Genomic DNA, 16,261 nt, shown 5'->3' with positions numbered 1-16,261 from the left:
AGGACAACCTTGTGGCTACCAACAGTCTCTATCAGACCAAAATGGTGCAGTTAAAGGAGAATTGTGACACCTGCCTTTCTCAGTGAAGTCCTACATCTCCTCCAGTCCTCACCATAATGTGCTACTAAATAACCAGCAGAGACAGTGAGGGTTCTGGGAAATCAGGAGAAAACGAGAGATCTGGGCAATAACAGAACAGTCGGGAGGAAAAGAGCTCGGCACAAGGACGGGAAGTGAAAAACATCCCCCCCCCAAAGATTGGCCAAGGCAAATGCAGGGCTGCTGGACCAGGCTAAAGTGTATTCAGTCCATGGGGAGAAGAAGCAACATGGGGAAATTGTGTTCAGGAAGTTATTGGGTTGGACCCATCATTAGTCCAAAGGTACCTCCCCTTATACAGCTCAACATCCCATAATACAGCCAGCCATGATCTCCATAGAAATGATCAGCCATTAAACCAGGAGATTCCCATGTGACGGCTGCTTCACCCCCAGCACTTACCTGTCTCTTACCTTTAAATTGCCGTCCCACCCACTCCTGATACCCACTTACCTGTCTCTTGTACTTATGGTGCAAACTTTCCTAATGCCAGCTGTACCCTCCCACTAACCTGTTGCACCCAATCAGGCGCCTGCTCTTATTATAAGCCACCAGTCAGAGGTTGACTTCCATAGGAATGAATGAGACACTAGCTTTATTCTAACACAATCATCACATGGACGGATAATGTTTCTGCTTTTCTATTGGGAATGAATGAAAGCCATGGCAAGTTAATGTATTTACACAGCAGCGAAGGAGCTCTGGTGCAGGTAGTGCGGGTACTGTACTCAGAGATGGTGTTAGTAAGTAAGTGTAACCCACACACGTCACAAACTGAATATATCTATTTATATGGTGACAATGTCACAGGGGGATGCAGGTGGGACGCAGGGTTCGGTGGGTCTGGCATCAGGTGTCTGGGAAGGTGATGGGCAACTGTGTGGAGATCAGGCTACAAGGCTCTCCTGGAATTTGGCCGGCGCTAGAAACACAAACACAACGTATAACTGGCACATAATATGGAGAAAGGACATGGGACTCAACATGGAAATCACGTACAGACCTGACACTGCCTGAAGGGGGCGATACATAGAACATAGCTCAGAGCAGCCATTGACTGATGCCTACGTTATGCTCTGTCCCTTTCACCTGTGAGCTGATTGGTCAGTAGAGATGTCCTTATGGGCCCCAAAGAGGAGCAGTTCTAGGTATAAAGGGTGGGCAATAGCTACCGTAGGGGAAGATGGAGACAGTAAGTTAAGATGGAGACAGTAGGGCAAGATGGAGACAGTAGGGCAAGATGGAGACAGGTAGGGCAAGATGGAGACAGGTAGGGCAAGATGGAGACAGTAGGGCAATATGGAGACAGGTAGGGCAAGATGGAGACAGTAGGGCAAGATGGAGACAGTAGGACAAGATGGAGACAGTAGGACAAGATGGAGACAGTAGGACAAGATGGAGACAGTAGGGCAAGATGGAGACAGTAGGGCAAGGTGGAGAGAGTAGGGCTAGATGGAGACAGTAGGGCAAGATGGAGACAGTAGGACAAGATGGAGACAGTAGGACAAGATGGAGACAGTAGGGCAAGATGGAGAGAGTAGGACAAGATGGTGACAGTAGGACAAGATGGAGACAGTAGGACAAGATGGAGACAGTAGGACAAGATGGAGACAGTAGAGCAAAATGGAGACAGTAGGGCAAGATGGAGACAGTAGGACAAGATGGAGACAGTCGGGCAAAGTGGACATAGTAGGGCAAAAAGGAGGACAAATAGAGCAGGACAAGATCAAGAAAGTATGACACAATGGTGAGAATAGCAGTGGATGCAGAAAGTAGGGCAAGATGATTACAGTTGCTGTAGGACAATGGAGAGAATGGGACAAGATGGAGACGGCAGGACAAGATAGTGACAGTGGTGCAATTTGGAGACAGTAGGACAAGATGGAGAGAACAGGACAACATGGAGACTAATGATGTGTGGGCTGGCTTGAAGTCCACAGGGTTCTCCTACCCCACTTCTGCCTCCATGTGCCCTACCCCCTTCTGTGACATCATGGTGGGGCAGGGCTAGAGGAGGTTTATAAACAGGGGAGGGTGCCAGGTTAGGGTCGGGTGTTTTTAGATCAGTTTAGGGTCATGTTTGGGTTGACTTTTAGTTGACCTGCACATCAATAATGGAGACAGTAGGTCAGCTATGTAGTTTGACTAGAGGGGGTGTTAGTGCCCTGGGTGCAGAATAATCTTTCTTGTATAGGAATCTCTTTATTGTCTCGTACACCCCCTCCCCCGGATCATCCGTTGCTTGATTTTGCAGCTACAGGGTACTTACCAGCAAGAGTGGTCACCAGGTAGGTGGGCTTGTTATTGCACAGCAGAGTGGCCAGGCTCCCTAACGTGCCCACGGCAACCGCTTGTACATCCAGGGACAGACCCAGTGTGACGTTCCTCTGCCAACAAAGACAAACAGTGAGATGTGGGGCTCAGGGGCACCAACAAGAGTTATTTTGTACACAAAACATAATCCTATTAGTGTGAATATACTGTAGGACTGACCCTCTGCAGGGAGTGGGAGGGGCCTAGTGACTCCCTGCATAAATTAATGAATAGAGGGTTGACCCTCTGCAGGGAGTGGGAGGGACCTAGCGACTCCCTGCATATATGAATATGGGGCTAAGTCTGTGCAGGAGGTAAGAGGAGTTTAGGGACTCCCTGTATGGATGAATATAGGGCTCAATGGGTTGGATTACCAGCACAGCCTGAAAGTAGATCTCCAGGTCCTGACAAGATGGCAGGGCTTCGGTGGATTCCATCTTGCGTGCCACACATCCCTCCGGCTGTCCATGATAAATCATCAGGTGCTGGTGGGTGAGAGATGGGGGGTCACATAAGCACTGGCTTCTTTTAGTTGAATTAATAACAGAAGGAATTTCAATAGGTCCCCCCCCCCTCTGGCTCAGTAGCCCCCCGTGTGTCCTTCCTGTATTTAACTTACATTTTTAAGGTCGCAGGTGATGCCCAGGGATGAACGTTGATCCGTGAAGTCACTGAGTGCCAGGAGAAGAGACGCCTCATTCTGCACATTCAGCTGTGCTGGCAGGTAAGTGGCCACCTCTCTCTAATGTAACAACACAAGCGACACTGAATTGTACATATACACATTGTGCCTTGGCAGCAGGATCAGAGCCACCTTCATTGTCTGGGTCAATCCACAATTTACAGTTTAATTGAGCTTTCCTATATTTTCTGAAATTAAATTTCACCATCAGCATAGGAAGGGGTTCTTTACTGTAAGGGCAGTCAGGTTATGGGATTCCCTACCAAGAGAGAGGAATGAGTGATTCATTGGTGGGGAGGAAAGGAGATCTCACCATCAGCATAGGAAGGGGTTCTTTACTGTAAGGACAGTCAGGTTATGGGATTCCCTACCAAGAGAGAGGAATGAGTGATTCATTGGTGGGGAGGAAAGGAGATCTCACCATCAGCATAGGAAGGGGTTCTTTACTGTAAGGACAGTCAGGTTATGGGATTCCCTACCAAGAGAGAGGGGGAATGAGTTATTCATTGGTGGGGAGGAAAGGAGATCTCACCATCAGTATAGGAAGGGGTTCTTTACTGTAAGGACAGTCAGGTTATGGGATTCCCTACCAAGAGAGGGGGAATGAGTGATTCATTGGTGGGGAGGAAAGGAGATCTCACCATCAGTATAGGAAGGGGTTCTTTACTGTAAGGACAGTCAGGTTATGGGATTCCCTACCAAGAGAGGGGAATGAGTGATTCATTGGTGGGGAGGAAAGGAGATCTCACCATCAGCATAGGAAGGGGTTCTTTACTGAAAGGACAGTCAGGTTATGGGATTCCCTACCAAGAGAGAGGGGGAATGAGTGATTCATTGGTGGGGAGGAAAGGAGATCTCACCATCAGCATAGGAAGGGGATCTTTACTGTAAGGACAGTCAGGTTATGGGATTCCCTACCAAGAGAGGGGGAATGAGTGATTCATTGGTGGGGAGGAAAGGAGATCTCACCATCAGCATAGGAAGGGGTTCTTTACTGTAAGGACAGTCAGGTTATGGGATTCCCTACCAAGAGAGGGGGAATTACTGATTCATTGGTGGGGAGGAAAGGAGATCTCACCATCAGCATAGGAAGGGGTTCTTTATGTTACAGTGATGTGCTAGTATACTGTTTTGTGCAGTGCCAGCACCCTTACCTGGCTGCAGGAAGCTCTCCCAAGGTAAGTGGCCAGCAGTACTCCTAGGACACTAATGGCCAGTGCACTGACTGCTCCAACTGTCATTATAAGTAGCTTGCGGCCAGCAGACACTGGAGGGCCAGGGAAGTCCAGGCTGGTCGGGAAGGTCTGGGATAGAAACAGAAAAGGATGAAATCAGATTCAACGTGTGGATCAGAACCAGATTAAAAGTTCCTGCCAGAACAATAAATGGGCCCACAACAATTTTTGGGGACCTTCATTCTAGGATGATCTACTCCATCCTACTTCTGTCCTGTGCCCCCTTTTTCATCATTGTAGTAATTGGTAATTATCGTAACGAGCTGCATCATTGATACACATATATTAATACATGATGATAATACAAGGCTGGATCTCCTGCAGCTGCATTGTCCGTGCCAAACGGTAGCAGCTTCCTCAGGGGCGGAGCCAAACAGGGGAGGACTTCAGTGCACCAGTGGTAGTTCCACCCCTGAGCTTCCAGCAATAAAATGTAGTTATCCCTAAATCTGACAGTTGCCCTGTATTATAGTGATTATGAAAACCTACCGTCTCTACCTCGTCCTACTAACTCCCGGCATTTACCAGTTGAAGTCGAAGTTGGGACCAATGAGAAAGCAGAGTTCAGGCAAACAGTTCAATAGGCGGTATCCAAAGGTAAAAAGCGGAAATCGCACGTTTAATATGGGACACTTCAAACACATCAGGGAAGGAAATGCGCCGTCTTACTGAAGTGGTCTATTACCACCCAAATGATTGGAAGGTGGTAGTTCAACAATGAAGTCAATGGCTAAGGGGTCCAAGGTCGAGAGGGAACAGAGACCACATAGAAAGGATGGCTAGGCTTGGATGTGGCACAGAGGGTGCAAGAAGCAATAAAACTGTTGGCTTCTTTCTTCATGGATGGCCACCATACAAGGCAATTTAACAGATTACCCTACTGTCTCTATCTTGTCTTACTGTCTCTATATTGCCCTACCTGTCTCCATCTTGTCCTACTGTCTCCATCTTGCCCTACTGTCTCCATCTTGCCCTACCTGTCTCCATCTTGCCCTACCTGTCTCCATCTTGTCTTACTGTCTCCATCTTGCCCTACTGTCTCCATCTTGCCCTACCTGTCTCCATCTTGCCCTACCTGTCTCCATCTTGTCCTACTGTCTCCATCATGCCCTACTGTCTCTATCTTGCCCTACTGTCTCCATCTTTCCCTACTGTCTCCATCTTGTCCTACTGTCTCCATCTTGCCCTACTGTCTCCATCTTGCCCTACTGTCTCTATCTTGCCCTACTATCTCCATCTTGCCCTACTGTCTCTATCTTGCCCTACTATCTCCATCTTGTCCTACTGTCTCCATCTTGTCCTACTGTCTCCATCTTGCCCTACTGTCTCCATCTTGCCCTACTGTCTCTATCTTGCCCTACTGTCTCCATCTTGCCCTACTGTCTCCATCTTGTCCTACTGTCTCCATCTTGTCCTACTGTCTCCATCTTGTCCTACTGTCTCCATCTTGTCCTACTGTCTCCATCTTGTCCTACTGTCTCCATCATGCCCTACTGTCTCTATCCTGCCCTACTGTCTCCATCTTGCCCTACTGTCTCCATCTTGTCCTACTGTCTCCATCTTGCCCTACTGTCTCCATCTTGCCCTACTGTCTCTATCTTGCCCTACTATCTCCATCTTGCCCTACTGTCTCTATCTTGCCCTACTATCTCCATCTTGTCCTACTGTCTCCATCTTGTCCTACTGTCTCCATCTTGCCCTACTGTCTCCATCTTGCCCTACTGTCTCTATCTTGCCCTACTGTCTCTATCTTGCCCTACTGTCTCCATCTTGTCCTACTGTCTCCATCTTGTCCTACTGTCTCCATCTTGCCCTACTGTCTCCATCTTGTCCTACTGTCTCCATCTTGCCCTACTGTCTCCATCATGCCCTACTATCTCCATCTTGCCCTACTGTCTCTATCTTGCCCTACTATCTCCATCTTGTCCTACTGTCTCCATCTTGTCCTACTGTCTCCATCTTGCCCTACTGTCTCCATCTTGCCCTACTGTCTCCATCTTGCCCTACTGTCTCCATCTTGTCCTACTGTCTCCATCTTGTCCTACTGTCTCCATCTTGCCCTACTGTCTCCATCTTGTCCTACTGTCTCCATCTTGCCCTACTGTCTCCATCATGCCCTACTGTCTCTATCTTGCCCTACTGTCTCTATCTTGCCCTACTGTCTCTATCTTGCCCCACTGTCTCCCCTGTTTCCATCTTGTTCCATATTCCCTGCCATCCACCTCTATTTATATCACTGTTGATCTGCAGGGCCCCACTATAAGAAGAGCCCAGGACTCCTGTACTGGTACAGACAACCACGTAGGTACTCTAATTCCCCTTCAAATGTAATATTTCTACTGTGCAAAGAATAAATTGATTCAATAAGCTGAGCAATAGTCTATAGTCAATAGTCTGTCCCACAATTCCCCCCGGCCCAATTTACCTGTTTCACATGAATAGTTACATAGTAGCTTGGAATAGGGCAGATCCATCAATTTCCATCTATTAACACCCCAGAATTACTATAAAGGTGATGCACACCCCAATATTCCAATGGAAGGGATTGTAATTACCCAAATATTAACAGGAGCAAAAGTACTGCCAGGACAATTTTATGGCACAGGTTGTTGAGGAGCCAACCAGAAAAAATGCTATTGTGGATCTAGTGATCTCTAATGAGCCAGAACTTATAGCAAATGTGCAAGTCATTGAACCCCTGGGTAATAGTGACCATAATGTTATATCATTTAATGTCTGGTGCAAAAAACAAATATATACTGGGGCAACAAAAACCAGGAATTTTGCAAAAGCTAATTTTAGTGCCTTGAGGGCTGTCCTACAGAGTATTGATTGGGGCATTAGGTTTTCAGCTAAAAACACAGAACAGAAATGGTTGTCCTTTAAAATGATATTAAATCATTACTATTCTCAATTTATTCCCTTAAGGACTAAACGTAGAAGCTCTAAGAATCATCCTGTGTGGCTTAATACAGAAGTAAAGGAGTTAATAGGGAAGAAGAGAAAGGCATTTAATAACTACAAATCTGTAGGGACAGAAGCTGCATTTAATGAATATAAACACTGTAATAAATGTTGTAAATCAGCAATCCGGAAGGCTAAGATAGAAAATGAGGAGCTCATTGCGGCTGAGGCTAAGACATTCTGCAACTCCCAACACCTGTCTCCTTAGTGCAGCACACGGGGGGCTACGGCTGCCTGACTGGGTATATAAATATATATATTCACTTACATAGGGAGGAGTTTTGAGATGGGCCCTTGGGGGCCAGGACTCGGGGGCTTTCTCTTCGGAGGACATGTGTAGTAGGCAGTCGATGTTCCCTCAGTACAGGTGTGCAGTGCAGGTGAGAGCTGGAGGGTGTTGCCATGGAGATATATTCCAGACCCCCTCCCATCCCTTTCTACCTGTGACCAATCAGAGCACAGAGAAACCTGATGCAGGTGGGTACTGCCAGCAGCAATGACTGGGGGAAATCCCAAACCTGCTTTATCTGGGGATAAAGAGAAACAAACCTTAACACAAATGATTTTAATATTAACGTTTTCAGGTAAGACATGAATATAGCTGATCTGTAACTCTGATTATTGGGGAGGGCATTTTCCTTTGCACATCAGACTTCCTGCTACCTGTACAAACAACCCCTAGAGCCGTAGGAGCTAACAATCTACACTTCCTCCAAGTGTCTGCTTTATTAATATATCACTAGATTTTATTGGAAGGATGTGTGACTCTTAGAATGTAGGGCAGTTTGGTGACAACAGCCATTTCTCTGCTTCCCCTCCCCATCTGGGCACTGAGGTTGGCACATTACCCACGGCCCAGGGGAGATCAGGTTCCCCTTCAGACAATTGGGGGGGGGGACTGGCTGGCAGTTTGTTACCAGAGCCTGCTGAATACAAGGGGCTTCTGTTCCTGAATTCACTGTGATACAACAATATGAATGGGGCTCAGTGTCCAGAGGAATCTCACACGCCAACATCCAGTCCAGATCTGAATTCTGAACCCCTAAATTCTTTTTCCTTCTTCACTTACTCGGAAACCTTTATTGGTAAAAGTGAGGGTAAAGTTTATTGTGTGCCCAGAACATTCCTTCTCTGTATATTTGTATTTATACATATGGGAGGAGGTGCCATATTGATTCCCTTAGACAGTACAGTATGAGGGTATAGCTTATTGTGTGCCCAGAACATTCCTTCTCTGTATATTTGTATTTATACATATGGGAGGAGGAGGTGCCATATTGATTCCCTTAGACAGTACAGTATGAGGGTATAGCTTATTGTGTGCCCAGAACATTCCTTCTCTGTATATTTGTATTTATACATGTGGGAGGAGGAGGTGCCATATTGATTCCCTTAGACAGTACAGTATGAGGGTATAGCTTATTGTGTGCCCAGAACATTCCTTCTCTGTATATTTGTATTTATACATATGGGAGGAGGAGGTGCCATATTGATTCCCTTAGACAGTACAGTATGAGGGTATAGCTTATTGTGTGCCCAGAACATTCCTTCTCTGTATATTTGTATTTATACATATGGGAGGAGGTGCCATATTGATTCCCTTAGACAGTACAGTATGAGGGTATAGCTTATTGTGTGCCCAGAACATTCCTTCTCTGTATATTTGTATTTATACATATGGGAGGAGGGAGGGACCATATTGATTACCTTAGACAGTACAGTATGAGGGTATAGCTTATTGTGTGCCCAGAACATTCCTTCTCTGTATATTTGTATTTATACATATGGGAGGAGGAGGTGCCATATTGATTCCCTTAGACAGTACAGTATGCGGGTATAGCTTATTGTGTGCCCAGAACATTCCTTCTCTGTATATTTGTATTTATACATATGGGAGGAGGAGGTGCCATATTGATTCCCTTAGACAGTACAGTATGAGGGTATAGCTTATTGTGTGCCCAGAACATTCCTTCTCTGTATATTTGTATTTATACATATGGGAGGAGGTGCCATATTGATTCCCTTAGACAGTACAGTATGAGGGTATAGCTTATTGTGTGCCCAGAACATTCCTTCTCTGTATATTTGTATTTATACATATGGGAGGAGGAGGTGCCATATTGATTCCCTTAGACAGTACAGTATGAGGGTATAGCTTATTGTGTGCCCAGAACATTCCTTCTCTGTATATTTGTATTTATACATGTGGGAGGAGGAGGTGCCATATTGATTCCCTTAGACAGTACAGTATGAGGGTATAGCTTATTGTGTGCCCAGAACATTCCTTCTCTGTATATTTGTATTTATACATATGGGAGGAGGAGGTGCCATATTGATTCCCTTAGACAGTACAGTATGAGGGTATAGCTTATTGTGTGCCCAGAACATTCCTTCTCTGTATATTTGTATTTATACATATGGGAGGAGGTGCCATATTGATTCCCTTAGACAGTACAGTATGAGGGTATAGCTTATTGTGTGCCCAGAACATTCCTTCTCTGTATATTTGTATTTATACATATGGGAGGAGGGAGGGACCATATTGATTACCTTAGACAGTACAGTATGAGGGTATAGCTTATTGTGTGCCCAGAACATTCCTTCTCTGTATATTTGTATTTATACATATGGGAGGAGGAGGTGCCATATTGATTCCCTTAGACAGTACAGTATGCGGGTATAGCTTATTGTGTGCCCAGAACATTCCTTCTCTGTATATTTGTATTTATACATATGGGAGGAGGAGGTGCCATATTGATTCCCTTAGACAGTACAGTATGAGGGTATAGCTTATTGTGTGCCCAGAACATTCCTTCTCTGTATATTTGTATTTATACATATGGGAGGAGGAGGTGCCATATTGATTCCCTTAGACAGTACAGTATGAGGGTATAGCTTATTGTGTGCCCAGAACATTCCTTCTCTGTATATTTGTATTTATACATATGGGAGGAGGGAGGTGCCATATCTCAACGGGAGCTGCCATATTGTTTTCATGGTGCTGCAGGAGACACCAGCATTGTTATTAGTTTCTGTAATGTCCCATAGTTGTCCATTTCTCAGGGCTTTCTCAATGAATAATGACTGGAGGAAAATTCTGCCCTTCTTCTCACCTGGGCCCGGTGGAGGGCACAAATACCATCACAGTCGAATGAATGAGCCTTTGTCTAGAAGATGCTGCTGGGTATAAAGGTTCATTCAGATCTTGTCCCTTCCCTTGATTTCCAGTTGACTCCTCCAGCTCACTGCCTTCCCTTACTGGCTCTGTATGTATGAGACACCCCCAACTGGAGCAGTATAGAACCCTCAGATTGTTCCCTAACTGAAAGAAAATTGCCAATAGATCCTGCAGAACTGCAACAATGATCATTTTATGAGACAGCACCGTCACCCAAGGATAGTACTGCTGCTTTACTGCTCTGGGGTTCTAGGTTCGTTTCCAACAGAAGAAATGTGAACGTTCTTCCTGTGCCAGTGGGGGTTCCCTTTGGGTGACCAGTTTTCTCCCCACACCCCAAATACATACAGGAAGGTTAATTAGCTCCTGATAGTATTATGTATATGAATATTATATGGAACATGCACTGCTTTCCCCTGGTAGGGAGCTGCTTAGTAGGTGGTGGTGCCCATTATTTCTCATGCCCACCAGGCAGGCAGGGACTGATGGGAAAGATGTATAATGTCTGTGAGGAGCTCCAGACTATGTTGACACTATTAAATGTAATATAATAAAAATAATCATTTTTCAGGAGTTATCCAAATATATTCCCCAAAGGAGGGTGGATCTAGGGGCTTTTTTGATTGTTGTTGGGGTAGATCAGTAATGGCAGGTTAGGTGCAGGTCTTCCCATGAGTCAGGTAAATTGAAATACTGGCCCCAACCTTAGCAGATGTTTTATGTCATGTGGACAATGCAGATCCCACCCCACCACTGCTTCAATAGAACAATTCCCCACTGGCTAAGATGTAGGGTTTTTCTGCTGAGAAAATGCACCGCTGTGATCAGGTGACCTGGAAGTCCAATCTCTTAGGTTTTCTTGGGCCAAAGGTAACATCTCCCAGGTCACATTGAGCAGCAACTTGCGCGGTTCCTACCCTTGTTGGACTCAATACTGAACTAACTAATCTCAGGCAGCTTGAAAGGTTTGAGAATGTATAAGAATTACTGCACTCCAAATAGATGTTAAAACCACCTTTATTCCAAATGTACCATTAAGGCGGTTTTAACACATAACTGGAGTGCTGCAATTCTTATACATTCTCAAATTGGAGGTATGTGAAGGTGAACACATTTCATTGCGGGCACCTTATGAGAAAAAGACTTTGGATGTACCAAGTGTGCTGGATAATTGATGTACTTGAATGGATTGGTCTTGAAACCAAATCTCTGCAATGAAGGGCCACCTGTACTGCCTTCAGCTCTTCAAAGTTGGAAGAGGAAGACCCCTTGAACTGAGGCAGCCAACTCTTTAGAACAGAGGGAAGGCAGCATATTGTCTAGATAAGAAACAATTAAAACTCCTTTCAGAGCTTCCAAAACCTTCAAAACAACCTGAAATGTTAATGATCCAGGGTTGGCTTGAGCCCTCCTGAGGATTCCTGATCACAAAGTAAGGAGAAGCAAGGCCTAGAAGGTTGCAGCTCAGACCTGTAGGGAAACTGGTGACTTTGACCTGACAAACCAGTGTTGCAGAGGAATGGCCCTTGGTGAAAGAGAACAGTTCTTGAAGACGGCAGCCAAGAACCCTGAGATAAGGGCACCCAAGCCTTGGACACCTGAACACCCACTTCTTGGGTTTCCTCAACTCAACAAGACTAGCCTGGGTTGGACATCTTGGGCAGCTTCTTGGAAGGACTTATCACCAAATCTGAAAGTTGAGAATATGTCCATATGTCTCCTTTCTTGGTGAAGGGTTTCTCTCTTCCCTTCCAACATCTTATTCATTATATAATCCAACTTGCTACCAAAAAGCAAACCACTGTCACAGAGTACAAATGAATCTCAAGAAAGATCCACAAAATGCCTTATCGAATACCAATTGGAATCTTTGATAGAGGATATAGCCAAATCCTCCCACCTGGTCGAACAAAATCCTTAAAATCATGTGACTTTTTGTCACAAAACAAGGAAATAAAGAAATGTTAACACTTTTTTCCTCCTCATTCCTGATTTGCATATGCAGATTAGGGTTCTGTCAGGAGTGGTTGCTTCATAGACAAGATGGCGGTGCCCAGGGCCGTGTACTGACATCATTGTGCCGGGTGTGTGACATAATCGCTCCAAAAACAGAACAAAAATTCTAATTAAAGGGAACTCCAGGACACAGGTTTGATGTCCGAAAATAGGTCTCACTTCTTGGCATTCCTGGTTGCTAATTCTTTGTTGTTTCCTGGACATTTGACCTTCTGCTTTGTTCCTGGTCACGACCGTTCGCCACTTGTCTTTGGACCTTTTATGGAAACATGACTATGATCCTTCCGCATACTGGACTTTATATATCTAATTCTTTCTCAATGGTCTGGACTTCTCCCCTAATTAAACTGTGAGGCCCTGACAGGTTCGAATTCAGTTTGATATTCGGCGGAATCTTTCACGAAGGATTCAGGGGCTCAGCAATAGTGAATTTGGTGCATCCCTGATCTATTAACTTCCAGGCAGACAAAATAACAATAGGACAGTTTATTCCCATTTCTCATTTAAAAAACTAAATTTGATAATGACTAAGGAAAAACTGACCAGCATACTTATGGACAGACACAAAAAATGTAGGAAAATCTGGGATCATTGATATATATATATATATAACAAACAAGGGAAAGTTGTGCTCACCACTATTTTTTAAAACCATTAGGCGGGGGTGCAATGAGGCTGTGACCACAAAATACATATAGTCAACTACAAGAGTCCTCTGCACTCAACCCATTATCAATATATTTAAGACAGAGACATTTTGTGCTACTGCTACTGAAAAATGCCTTACCCTTTAAACAAAACAGGGATTGTTTGTCCATATATTGCAATATATTTAAGCTGAACAACTACGTCAAAGTCATCCCATATCTGGCCAGTCCTACGCTTAATTTTCATCTGATTCATTAAGAATTCTATTGCTTCATTATACATTTTACTTTCCCTTGTTTGTTATAGTTTATACAGGAGCAGTGACCAGCTCCATGTTGTAGCTCCCACCCTTCCCAGCTATAGTCAGGTGATCCCACTGGTGTCTAATAAAAGGGCAGCCAAGTTTGGGAGTTTTACTTTGAAAGCAGCAAGTAAGTTGCAGGTAAAACGTATTCGTCCCTTTTATAAAATGTATAATTAAACCATAGAATTCTTAATGAATCAGATGAAAATTGAGCATAGGACTGGCCAGATATGGGATGAGTGTGACGTAGTTGTTCAGCTTAAATATATTGCAATATATGGACAAACAATCCCTGTGTTGTTTAAAGGGTAAGGCATTTTTAGTAGCAGTAGCACAAAATGTCTCTGTCTTAAATATATTTATAATGGGCTGAGTGCAGAGGACTCTTGTATTTGTCTATATATATATATATATATATATATATATATATATTCCTTCCAACTGCAAACACTCTCCACACTTTCACTCTAGATCGCTCTTACAGTGGCCATAGACGTTAAGATTTTTAAAAGATCCTTTTGTTATTGTAAGACCAAGCTTATCTTGAACCGATCGTTTAAATGTACGATTTCTCCATCAACTACAAAGACCATTTCAAGCGCCTGCTCGGCCCTGCAAACAACTGGACAATGGATACGTTTCACTGTAAGCAATGAAAATCTTCCAACCTGCACAAGCGATTTTCTGACCAATGTCGGATGAAAAATCGTTAAAGGGATCCTGTCATCGGAAAACATGTTTTTTTTCAAAACACATCAGTTAATAGTGCTGCTCCAGCAGAATTCTGCACTGAAATCCATTTCTCAAAAGAACAAACAGATTTTTTTATATTCAATTTTGAAATCTGACATGGGGCTAGACATATTGTCAATTCCCAGCTGCCCCCAGTCATGTGACTTGTGCCTACACTTTAGGAGAGAAATGCTTTCTGGCAGGCTGTTGTTTCTCCTACTCAATGTAACTGAATGTGTCTCAGTGGGACCTGGATTTTACTATTGAGTGTTGTTCTTAGATCTACCACAACAATATGGTAGAGTGCTTCCACCCCTGATCATGTAGCCTTTGTGTTACCAGGTGCTACACCGGAGGACCCACTCCTGCCATGCGGGTCATGTAGGTACATAGAAGAAATTCCAGTGGCACACTGAATGCTGAAAAAAGTGTTAAATTTATTCACCCAAATACATACAGACAAGGGCAACGTTTCGGACCACTCGGGCCCTTTGTCAAGCCTCAAAGGGCAAAGGGCCCGAGTGGTCCGAAACGTTGCCCTTGTCTGTATGTATTTGGGTGAATAAATGTAACACTTTTTTCAGCATTCAGTGTGCCACTGGAATTTCTTCTATGTTCTTAGATCTACCAGGCAGCTGTTATCTTGTGTTAGGGAGCTGCTATCTGGTTGCCTTCCCATTGTTCTGTTGTTAGGCTGCTGGGGGGGGGAAGGGAGGGGGTGATATCAGTCCAACTTGCAGTACAGCAGTAAAGAGTGACTGAAGTTTATCAGAGCACAAGTCACATGACTGGGGGTAGCTGGGAAATTGACAAAATGTCTAGCCCCATGTCAGATTTCAAAATTGAATATAAAAAAATCTGTTTGCTCTTTTGAGAAATGGATTTCAGTGCAGAATTCTGCTGGAGCAGCTCTATTAACTGATTCAGTTTGAAAAAAATTTTTTTCCCCATGACAGTATCCCTTTAAGACGCATGACCGTCCCCACTAACCTCATATTAATTTGATGGATTCGTCGGAGTGCACTAGAATTGGTCGTTTGGGAGAGAAATCTGAAAGTCTATGGGCACCTTTAGGCAGGACCGTTGTTGTACTGACTTGCCAATGCCGACACTTTCTCTAGTTTTATTTATCCATTTTCTCTTTAATTGTCGCCTCCTCTCACAGCCGCGAGTCACTAGAATATTTCACGTCCCAAATGAATCGTCAGTCTGAACTCTTTATATCAATAACACTCTGTGATCCGTTGGTTTAACCTATTGTTTACGCTTCATTTTCTTCCTTTTTCAGCCCTACTGTTTGGTTGAAACTGGCCGGTTCTTTAACATTCTTTTTTTTAAAAAAAAGCAAATAAAAATCAGTGAAAAGAAAAAGTGAGAGCCAACTGAAATGTAATTAGCCATTTTATAACATACTAAAAGTTAACTTAAAGGTGAACTTTAATTCCAATATGGCGGCGCCCATCCAGGCACAGATTGTCAGCACAGGGCGGGTCCATAAGTCCAGGCCCATAAGTCAGGCCCAGTCACTGCACATGATACAAACACTCTGCGCCTCAGAGAGGAAGAAGTGGCGCCACAGTGAGTCCATCGGTTCCGCCTTTAACTTGGAATACAGGAAGCAAGGAGGCTCAGAGCACCTCAAATGTTACTTTGGGGGAAGGGAAACAGGCCTTGACTGACATTCAAATAGTCCCTGGGTCCTGTCACGTGACATGGGCCCAAACAGCTCCCAGAGGCCAATCAGCAGAGACTGTGTAGGAATCTTACAGCAGCGCCTCTGTCATTTGCCTGTTATGTTACACTGAACACAAAGTGGGGCATGTTAAACAGAAGTTGCTATGACGCTGGGCTTAGCAGGTGTAGGTAACCAATCAGAGCGCGAATGTGATGAATGACGTGTCGGTTTCGCCAATAAAGGTTGTCCAGGTAGTGTCTAGCCAATTACACTGCACGTAGTATTAAACACCTGCGTAGCGGGGGCCGCTATTCGTGACTGGCAAATCAAAAACCAATGAGGCGATTGCATTTGCTGCTAGGGCGGTGATAACAGGACGGACAGTTGCAGCAGCCAATGAGATTGCGCGCGTCTG

General features: G+C 44.5%; 1 protein-coding gene across 2 annotated transcripts; it reads right to left on the bottom strand.

Moving 5' to 3' along the window:
* Positions 1 to 677: 677 nt before the first annotated feature.
* Positions 678 to 16,006, bottom strand: LOC121397605. 2 transcript variants are annotated; one of them, XM_041574616.1, is made up of 7 exons: positions 15,162 to 16,006; positions 7,562 to 7,820; positions 4,249 to 4,398; positions 3,032 to 3,154; positions 2,787 to 2,897; positions 2,369 to 2,486; positions 678 to 1,021 (listed from the first exon to the last, which is right to left on the bottom strand). In XM_041574616.1, the coding sequence occupies exons 2-7, from the start codon at positions 7,625 to 7,627 to the stop codon at positions 987 to 989; spliced, it is 603 nt and encodes a 200-aa protein (XP_041430550.1). In that variant the 5' UTR covers positions 7,628 to 7,820; positions 15,162 to 16,006; the 3' UTR covers positions 678 to 986. The 2 variants fall into 2 exon arrangements, with proteins under 2 accessions (XP_041430550.1, XP_041430551.1); XM_041574617.1 differs by lacking the exon at positions 7,562 to 7,820.
* Between the last annotated feature and the right edge of the window lie 255 nt (positions 16,007 to 16,261).

Source organism: Xenopus laevis, chromosome 8S (genome assembly GCF_017654675.1).
Source record: "Xenopus laevis strain J_2021 chromosome 8S, Xenopus_laevis_v10.1, whole genome shotgun sequence".
Classification (NCBI taxonomy): Eukaryota; Metazoa; Chordata; class Amphibia; order Anura; family Pipidae; genus Xenopus; species Xenopus laevis.
Note: the sequence above shows the minus strand (reverse complement) of the source record. Positions and strands in the feature narration are given on the sequence as shown.